Source organism: Phocoena sinus, chromosome 5, assembly GCF_008692025.1.
Source record: "Phocoena sinus isolate mPhoSin1 chromosome 5, mPhoSin1.pri, whole genome shotgun sequence".
NCBI lineage: Eukaryota > Metazoa > Chordata > Mammalia > Artiodactyla > Phocoenidae > Phocoena > Phocoena sinus.
The window spans coordinates 800,396-810,425 of NC_045767.1; the positions used below are offsets into that span (position 1 = coordinate 800,396).

The 10,030-nt window shown below is 60.6% G+C and overlaps 1 protein-coding gene across 1 annotated transcript; it reads right to left on the minus strand.

Annotated features, from left to right (window-relative positions):
- Nucleotides 1-1,193: 1,193 nt before the first annotated feature.
- On the minus strand, nt 1,194-2,627 carry LOC116754511 (vegetative cell wall protein gp1-like). The gene is given in 1 exon segment (XM_032633200.1): nt 1,194-2,627. A coding segment is annotated over 1 exon segment (1,434 nt).
- Nucleotides 2,628-10,030: the final 7,403 nt, after the last annotated feature.

The following is a 10,030-nucleotide window of genomic DNA, read 5'->3' on the forward strand; positions in this document are numbered from 1 at the left end:
TGTCCAGCTCCATGTCGTTTGCTTTTCCCAAAGCCTGCAGAAATCTAATTGCTCTTTGGAGGGAAAAGTGCCCTAAATAAAGCCACTAATTGCAAGCGAGCGGCTCCCGTAACGGGCAGTCTTATCGGCCTTGAGGCAACCGCGAGTGTGGACTCCTGGATGGAGCGCCCAGGCTGCTGGGTCAGCGGCCCAAGGTCGGAGCTCGCCGTGCCTCAGGGCGCCCCTCTGGCCGCGGTTAACTGGAATAAGGAAGTCAATCCGCGTGGCCGCGTGGGACACGATCTCCGTTGGATCTCTCTCCTGGGCAGATTAGTTAAGTGCCATCAGTTCATGGCCCCGGTCCAAGGGGACACATGTGAGTCACTTTCCCAGGCGATGTCAGGCCTGCAGGAAACACTGCTCTGAGCCGACCCACAGCCCCTGTGCCGGTGCAGGGATGTGGCTGAGGAAGCGCTGATCTGGTCCTCAGGGGAGCAGGGAGCTGGAAGCAGGCTTCCCACTGAGCGGGGTGAGGCCCCCCGACGGGGGCTGACTCCCTGGGTGTGGTGGACTTGCTCCTCATGTGAACAGAGCTCAGGGCCTGGATGTCCCGCTGCCTCCAAGTCCCGCCTCCAGCCCCGCCCCCCAGCCTCTGCTCCCACGGTGGCACGGTCCTCCCCACTGTTACAGGGCACTGAACATCATGCTGAAACTGGGATGCTGTCACGACAGTCTGGCTCCCACACCCCAGGCTGCCGATGGGCACCGCTGCTGACTCAGGGCCCTGGTTCCCAGGCCCCCTGTAGGAAACCAGAACATGCAGGTGTGGAGTAGGGTCTGCCACCACATGGGCTGCTTGAGCGGGATCTCAGGGAAGCAGTGCTCAAGGGCTCAAGGGCAAGACTGGGGAGGAAGCCCTCTCCTGGCCAACCCCACCCTTGCTACGTCTGCTGGGCCCAGATATTGAGTTGGCCAAAAAGTTCGTTTGGGTAACATCTTACAGAAAAACCCAAACGAACTCTTTGACCAACACAATACATGGCCAATCCCTTCCCCCTTGGGCCAAAGAGCCCGCCAGGGAAGATGAGCTGGCAAACTGCTGTCCTGAGTCTTCAAGACAGATTCAGCTTGCAGCTAAAGTTAGACATGGCCACCAGCCTAGCCTCTGCCACCTGGCAGAGAGGTAGCCCTGAGCAAGTGTCTCTACAGTATCCTCATCTCGTGGGGCTCTTCTGACTCAGAGAACAGATGGGGAAAATGCTATGGGCCAGAAGGAAATGATGGGGATGAGGTAGTGGCGATAATGATGATGGTGGTGATGATGGTGATGGTGGTGATGGTGATGGTGGTGATGGTGATGATGGTGATGATGGTGATGGTGGTGATGGTGATGATGGTGATGGTGATGATGATGGTGATGGTGATGATGGTGATGGTGATGATGATGGTGATGGTGATGATGGTGATGGTGATGGTGATGGTGATGGTGGTGATGGTGATTGTGATGATGGTGATGGTGATGGTGGTGATGATGGTGATGGTGATGATGGTGGTGGTGATGGTGGTGATGGTGGTGGTGATGGTGATGGTGAAGGTGGTGATGGTGATGGTGATGATGGTGGTGGTGATGATGGTGATGGTGGTGGTGGTGATGGTGGTGATGGTGGTGATGGTGATGATGGTGGTGATGGTGGTGATGGTGATGATGGTGATGATGGTGATGATGGTGATGGTGGTGATGGTGATGATGGTGGTGGTGATGGTGGTGGTGATGGTGGTGGTGAAGGTGGTGATGGTGATGATGGTGATGATGATGGTGGTGGTGATGGTGGTGATGATGATGGTGGTGGTGGTGATGGTGATGATGGTGATGGTGGTGGTGGTGATGATGGTGGTGATGGTGATGGTGATGATGGTGGTGATGATGGTGGTGATGATGGTGGTGATGGTGGTGGTGATGGTGGTGGTGATGGTGGTGGTGATGATGTTGATGGTGGTGGTGGTGATGATGGTGATGGTGGTGGTGGTGATGATGGTGATGATGGTGATGGTGATGATGGTGATGATGGTGATGATGGTGATGGTGGTGATGGTGATGATGGTGATGATGGTGGTGATGGTGATGATGGTGATGGTGATTATGGTGGTGATGGTGATGATGGTGATGATGGTGATGGTGGTGATGGTGATGATGGTAATGATGGTGATGGTGATGGTGATGATGGTGATGGTGATGGTGATGGTGGTGGTGATGATGATGGTGGTGAAGGTGGTGATGGTGATGGTGATGATGGTGATGATGGTGATGATGGTGATGATGGTGATGGTGATGATGGTGATGATGGTGATGATGGTGATGGTGATGGTGATGATGGTGATGATGGTGATGATGGTGATGATGATGATGATGGTGATGATGGTGATGATGGTGATGATGGTGATGATGGTGATGGTGATGATGATGATGGTGATGGTGATGATGGTGATGGTGATGGTGATTGTGATGATGATGGTGGTGATGGTGATGATGGTGATGATGGTGATGATGGTGATGGTGATGGTGATGGTGATGATGGTGGTGGTGATGGTGGTGATGTTGATGGTGATGGTGGTGATGGTGGTGGTGGCAGAGGACAGCAAGCATTCATTGTCTCACAGAGTTTCTGAGAGTCAGAAGTCTGAGAATGACGTAGTTGGGTGGTTTAGCTCAGAGCTTCTCATGGGGCTGCCATCCACTTGGCAGCCGGGACTGCAGGTGTCTCACGGCTCGACTGGCAGTGGATTTGCCCCTAAGGTGGCCCCAGGCTTGGCGGGTCCTCACTGCCTGCCGGCCCCCGCTTTGGGCTTCTCTCCGGGCTGCCAGCGTGGACAAACAGGCAGCTGGCCTCCCGCGGAACCAGCGTGAGAGAGGTGGGGGTGGGAGGAGAAGGGAGGGAGGGAGACCACACCAGCAGCCGAGACGGGAGCCACAGTCGTTCCGTCACCTCATCTCAGACGAGACACCCACCCCTCCTGCCACGTCCCATGGAAGCAAGTCACCAGGTCTAACCAAGGAGAGGGCCCCGCAGGGCGTGAGCGTGGGGAGGGATCAGGGCTGTCTCAGAGACCTCCTGCCGCAGCAGTGGTGAAACCACGAAGCAGGAGCCGGGGGCGTCTTCTGGCTTCAGGCCCCTCCAAGTGGGAGGCCAGGCAGAGTCTGTGGAGCCTGGGTCTCGTGCATTCCTTGTGAAGAGGAAGACGGTTCTGGTGACTGCTCGGGCCCCAGGCCCTCTGCCATGTTCCAGGAGCTGTAGATGGCCATCCCTCTCCTTTTATTCTGCATAAAACCAGAACCTTAGTGCCCGCTGTGGGGAGGGAGGGCTGAGGCCCCCGGAGTCCCCAGGGCAGCTGCGGTGGACGCCCTGACCCAGGCCTCTGCATGTGTGGGCATCGTCTCCTGGCCCACGGGGCCTCTCTGGACAGCAGCTGGGAGGAGCGGCTGGTGGCCCAGACCCCAGGTCAGCCCTCGCCTGGCTCCTGCCTGGGGAGGGCCCTGGACGCAGTGGGGCCCCTCCCCGTCCCCTGGCCCAGCCCCCCACCCCCCGGCTCCACGGTATAAATTCCCCCCAACGCCCTCCCACTGCAGCCAGCCTCTGAGGAATGAACGTGGCATCCCATAATTTCCCAGGCGCTGCCTGATGGGACAGTTTGTAATAAAATTGCTTCTAAGAACATATTTGCAAGTCACCACCACATTTTTTAAGCAGAACAATCTCTCGTGGTGGCTCTTCATCTCCATGATTAAGTAGCCCACTTTCTTACATATATTTTATTACATGCGTCTTAACCAGGCTCAGGAAACACTCTCTCTCTGCAGAGGCCTCCTTGAAAAACAGTGTTTTGATGTGTGATTTACGGGGTTATCTGATGAATCCACTCCCCGGAGCCAGTGACAGCTTGGCCTGCACAAGGAAAGGGACGGGCTGGCTCCTCCCTGGCAGGGGGCCGGGTGGCTGGGTCAGGGGACTGGGCCACCTGGGGTGGCCTTGGACGACCCAAACACTGTGGGATAGGGAGGCTGGGTGGGGCATGAGGCGTGTGAGGTTGAGATCCACTGTTTCTGGGGTCTGTGCTGGCCCCTCCCCAAGCCCCAGGCCCCCCACCCCTACTCAGAGCAGCTGGGAGGGGGAGGGAGCCGGCATCTTCCACCCAAGGGCAGCAGGGCCACTTTTTGTCCGGTGCCACGCAGTCCCAGATGGTGGCCACGACCCTGGAGCAGGGCCAGGGCAGGGCCTCCCCTATCCATGGAAGAGTCGGGGCCTGAGCAGTGGCCGGCACAGCCGTGGGGGAACCACGCAGGTGTTGGGGCTCTTCGGCCGTACAGAGAGCTGTCCTGGGCATCTGGGCAGAGGTCCCCCCAGGACAAGCCCGCACCTTGGTGGCCCGGGGGAGATACGCCCCCACTGGGCGATTGGGGTCCCAACCCTGCCACCCCCTCCCGAGTGCCAGCCTGGGTCTCCAGGGACACCACTGCCTGTCACTGTGTCACTGACTTTTCCCTTTAGTACAAGTGGCTGTAATGAAACTTGTTTCCTGCCCCGTCCACGGGATCCGCTCACAGACCCCTCCCTCCCTCGCTCCTTGTGGGACGAACCAGCTCCTTAAAAACGAGCCCCAAGCCCCAGTGACCCGGCCGGTCATTAGGGCTGACCCCGGAGGTCATTATCTCTTGGGCTTGTTCACACCAGAGGGACCTGAACGCTTGTCTGAGATCACCCAGGTCTCTTGGTGTAGGACGGACACCTGCTCCATCAAGCCCACCGGGGCAGCTAGGGTGGGTGCCCCAGGAGGCGCCGAGCTTTATGAAGGTCGAACGGTGCCCTTTACAGGTTCACTGCACGGAGGCTGCACCCGGGGTGCAAAGCAGGCCAGGCTCCTGTGTCGCGCTCGCCACCTCGCTGACTGCCCGGGGCCTGTGTGCCTCAAGGCCAGCATTCTGGGCAGTGCCCAGCACCCCGTCCCATCAGTTCACCTGTGGCCAGGAAGCTGTCGCCGAGAGCCCGAGGCTGACACCTCAGCTGTGCTCCTGCAGCCCCAGCACGAGAGGGCAGGGGTCAGCTCTGTGTCCCCTCCGTCCCCAGCTCCAGCTCGGGCGTGGCCCTGGGCCCAGCCTGTGTGTGCACGTCCACACAGGCATCCACGTACATCCAGGCAGGGCGGGCACGTGTGTGCACCTGTGTGTGTGCCACCCTGGTGCCCGCAGACGTCGGGGAGCTGCAGTGACGGCTGAAGGTGGAAACCAGCCCGACATCTGTGGGCAGATGATGGACAAGCGGAACGTGGTCAGTCAAACACTGACCACTATGCAGACTTTCCTTGGAATGAAACTGAGACGCGTGTGACAACACGGACGAGCCTTGAGGACGTTGTGCTGAGGGCCGTGAACTAGCTCAAAAGCAACCACGCGTCCGGGGATGTCCAGACGAGCAGCCTGTAGCACGGAGGGTAGATGAGTGCTGGCCTGGTTGGGGCGGAGCTGAAGGGCACAGGGCTGTGAGGTGCTGAGAACGTTCTAGAATTGACTGTAGTGACCGTTACACGTCGGCATATATTAATACTAAAAGAAAATTGACTTGTACACTTTAAATGGTATGTGAGCTGTATTTCAATAGAGCTGTTTCAGAAAAGAACGAAATTGGGCGCCAAAGGGAGCGGGGTGATGGCGTGAGGGCCCTCAGCTTGGAGCCCGCCGGCCCCTCCCCAACGTCGCCCCCATGTGACACTCCAGCTGCCGCATGCAGCCCTCAGGCACCTCCTCGCCTGGGCTCCCCACGAAGGCGGGAGGGGACCCGTCTCGGTCTGCGGCCCGCGCCCCTTCCCCACGGAGTGCGGGGTCCGGCGGGCGGGGGTGAGCGGGCAAGCCGGGGGCTCCGTGGAGCTGTGAGGAGACCGTGAAGCAGAGACTGGGGTCGGGAGAGACGGAGGTGGGATGGGTGGGGAGGGGTGGTGGAGCAGCCCCAGGCCTCGGAGCAGCCTCCCAGGAGGCCCCCTCCCCCGCCCCCCGCCCCCCAAGGCGGCTGGGTCGGCCAGAGCACGGGGCCGCGGAGGTGGCCCAGGCCGGAGCTCAGCAGGGGCCAGGGCCGCTGGGCCCTGGGCCGGGGACTGGGGGGCTGCCGGCTGTGGGGCGCGGCCCACCTGCCCGCCAGCAGGAGGTGTGGCTCCCATCCCTCTCTGGAGGCCTTTTCGGGCTGGAAGGTGGCCCGGGTGCCCGGCCCTCCCCCACCCACCTGATGCAGACACCCCTGGGCCTCAAGACACCCTCAAGCCCCAGGTCTGCCTGGAAGACAACCCTGGGAGGGACCCCCAAAGGTGAGAGAGGGGTGGCCCATGCAGAACCCTCCCCTACTCCCAGCCCAGAGGACCCCTCCCCAGTGCCCTTCTCCCCGAGGTAGAAACGGTTAGAGATATATTAATTATATTTCTCCCCTAATGGGCTGCTTACTTTATGATGTGAGGACACAAAAGTAAATTTTAAAATCAATTATACAATTACATATGTAGCAATAACACAGTACACAGCTAATCACCGCCGGGTCAGGACGGCAACCTTCCAATAATGCAGGTTTCATTAGGGGAAGGGCTGTTGTTGCCAAGAATTACAGAAATAATGGGAGTGGGCGTATTCAGCGAGAAGTAACAAATGAGGCTGCTCGCGAGATAAGACGCAGCGGCGGCTGCTCCGCGACAGCCCGCGAGGCCGCGTACACGGCGGGTCACCTGCGCTCGCCTCGGGAACGAGAATTAATTTCAGACCCTTTCTGGGCCTGACGGTGGGGGCTTCTGCTGGGAGCTGCGGCCACGCCTGCTGAGGGCAAGGGGAGCAGAGGGAGGGTCCTCAGCCTCCTTCATCTCCGCCGCTCCGGCCCCGGTGGGTCCCCCAGGCGTGAGCCCGGCCACAACCCTGTCCTCTCCGCGCAGCCCATAGCTGTAAGCCGCCCGCCTGCCCCCAGGCTGCCGGCCGGCACTTTTGGGCATCTGGAAACCTCGCTGACTCCCCATGACCCCTTCTCACCACCGCCCGGGCTGCTGGGGACACGACCCTTCCCATGTCGGCCTGGCTTCTGGTGTATAAGAGGCAGCTCGCGGATGCTGGAACGAGCTGGAGGGCGTGTGCTCGGAGCCAGGCCTGAGGGCTCCTCTCTAGCCTCAGTGCCCGGGGGACGGCCGCTGGCTCTTGCCTCGGCCCACAGGGAGCATCTGGGGGGGGGGGGGGTGGAGTTGGGCGTGGAGGCTGCACTAGTGTCGAAGTTGAGCATGGGAGGGTCGGCAGGAGGGGCAGCCCTGGGTAGACCCCGGCCCAGGGGCTTTTACAAAGACACCCCATTTCACCTGCAGGGGTGGAGCCTGCCCCGGCTGCCTGTGCAGAGAGGAAGTGAAGCCCCAAGGTCACAGCCGCCAGGGGCCACCGAGCTGGAGGCCCAGGGCTGCAGACCTGCTTGCTTCCTACTGCCAGGGTGCCTGCTGGGGGGCGGGGGGGGCAGCGGGGGCCCGGCCCCGTGAAAGGAGGGGCGTCGTCAGAGCCGAGCAGCCATCAGTTCCGGGATGGGTTCCAGCAGAATGGAGAGCCAGCCGTCAGGACCACAGAGCAGTGTGAGCCCTGCGCTCAGGGCTGGGGAGCCACGGCCTTGGTCATGCCCGGCGGTATGTGTGCCCCGAGGCCGCTGGACGGCCCTGCAGGGCTGAGGCTCCTACCCAGGAGGGCACGGTGGCCTCCTTGGCAACACCCTCATCCTCTACCAGCCCCACGGCCCTGCCCACGGTTCTGCCCTGTGGCTCCCAGAAGCTGGCACGGATGGCACAGGAGTGGCCACACGCCTGGCTGTGACAGGAGGGGTCCGTGGATGAGGGACGCCAGCAGCTTTTCAGCGGGGCTGGGGTCAGGCTCCGTGTGTGAGCAGGGGGTCACCATTTTGTGTGTCCCACCAACAGGGCTCTTGGTGTCTCGACGTTCGTGTCTGCTCTGTGGTCAGTCCCTGATGAGACTAGGCCGGGCCTGAGGCAGCCTGGATCCCTCAGGGCCTAGGGGGTGCCCCGGCTCCTGGAGAATTCCTCTACACTCCTAGAGGGGCCTTCTAGAAGGTCCTGCCGGACATACACACAGCTTTAACGCAGAGCTGAGAGCTGGGGTCTGGCGATTGCAGGGGCTGCTGGCGGAGGCTGGACGGCCTGATGACGTTTCTGGTGAAATGGGAGGCCAAGCAGGTGCCCGGGGAGGAGGGCAGGTCTCTGGTCCGCTGACCCCGCATCCTGGGATTTGATGGCCAGGAGGACAGGACGGGGCAGCCGAGATCTCCGTGCCTGGGTCCCCATGAGGCGTAGCTGTCACGGGTCCACGGGATGCTGGACAAATCTGGCCACTCTCACCCTCTCCTGTGGGAGCCGCGGGGCCCCCAGGGGGCGGGGGTAGCCCTCCCTCCGGACAGGCAGGTGCATGAGGCCCGCTGAAGGCCCATCGCCAGGCCCGCCTGCCGAGGCCGGGAGGTGGAACCGCCCAAGAGCGATTGAATCTGCTGTGATTAAGGTGCGGATCCCCGCGCATGTAAATGAGCCGCGAGACGCCAGCACGGGCCTTTTCTTTCTGCGCCTGCAAATAGACTCTGATAAGGGGATCTTTGTAATTACACGGAGCTACACTGGTCAATTCTGACTTTTAAATACCCCGCAGGGCCCGAGAAAGGAGAAAGCGCTGAACACATGTTCTTCTGGGCCACGGTGGCGGATGCCTTTGAATTCCGCCCGCTCGTGAGCCCAGCCACGGGGGCCGCAGCTCCTTTGTGAGAGCTATCGCTCCATCACCGCGTGAGATCATTTCCAAATTAAATTTTATGGTCCATTACTTACGGCTCCGACACTGGTCTAATGGAATCTTAAATGGAACTGACTTGATCTGTGTGGGGCTGGCCTCTCAGTTAAGATGTTATTTAGTTCTAATTATCAGATAATGAACTCGGGAAATTTAATTTTTAATATTTGTATGTCAAAAGTCCATTGTGTTTTGCCTGGAGACTTGGAATTAAAAGTTAACACGGGTCCAACACCAGTCCCAGAACATCTCCCCGAGGGCTGGGGCCACACTGAACCCCCACTGGGTGCAGACGAGAACCCAAATGATCCCCGGGCACCCGGGTTGAAGGAGACCCAGGCTCTGCCGCTGCAGGGCGGCGGTGGGAGTGGACACGGGCACCAGGCGCGGCATGCTGGAGGCTCTGGACCCCGAGTTGAGCGCCGGTGCCAGGCCCACCCTGCAGCGCAGGTACCACGGGCCCAGGGTCCAGCCACCCACAGGTCTGGCGTCTGTGGCAACGCCGTCACCCCCAGCTGTCCCCCAGGCCCTCAGGGAACCCTGGTCCTGGTGGAGGCCCTGAGCACCGCTGCCACGTTCCTGGACTTCACAATGAGGAGACAAATGCTGGACAAATCTGGCCACTCTCACCCTCTCCTGTGGGAGCCGCGGGGCCCCCAGGGGGCGGGGGTAGCCCTCCCTCCGGACAGGCAGGTGCATGAGGCCCGCTGAAGGCCCATCGCCAGGCCCTTCATCTCTCAGACAGAGAAAAGATGCACCTTTTCTCCTTTCCTGACGAGGTCGGGGGCACCTCCTCTCCAGGCAGAACTGCCAACGGCCACCCGTGGTCAGTCCACAGAGCCATCTGCAGGCAGCCCCAGCCCCGCACCTGCTCACAGCCCTGGGCGGGGGTCTCAGGAGCTCTGGGGAGGCACTGTTCCAACCCCTGCCTCTAAGGGTCTGGGCCCAGGTGCTGCCAGGACAAGCCAGACTCTGTGCACGCCGCCCCCATCTGAGCCTGGACTAGAGGTTGGAAGTCCCCCAACTCTGCCGCGACGTCAGGGCCCACTTATGCTTCCTGTAAGGAGCCAAAGTCTCGGGGATCTGATTCAACCATTTCTTAGCATCACTCAGACACGCGGGAGCTTCCTCTCTGCTCTGAGCGCAGTGAGGCTGAGAGAGAGGAGGTGCTCAGGGTGGCGCTGGAGACCCCCAGGAGGGCTTCCTGGT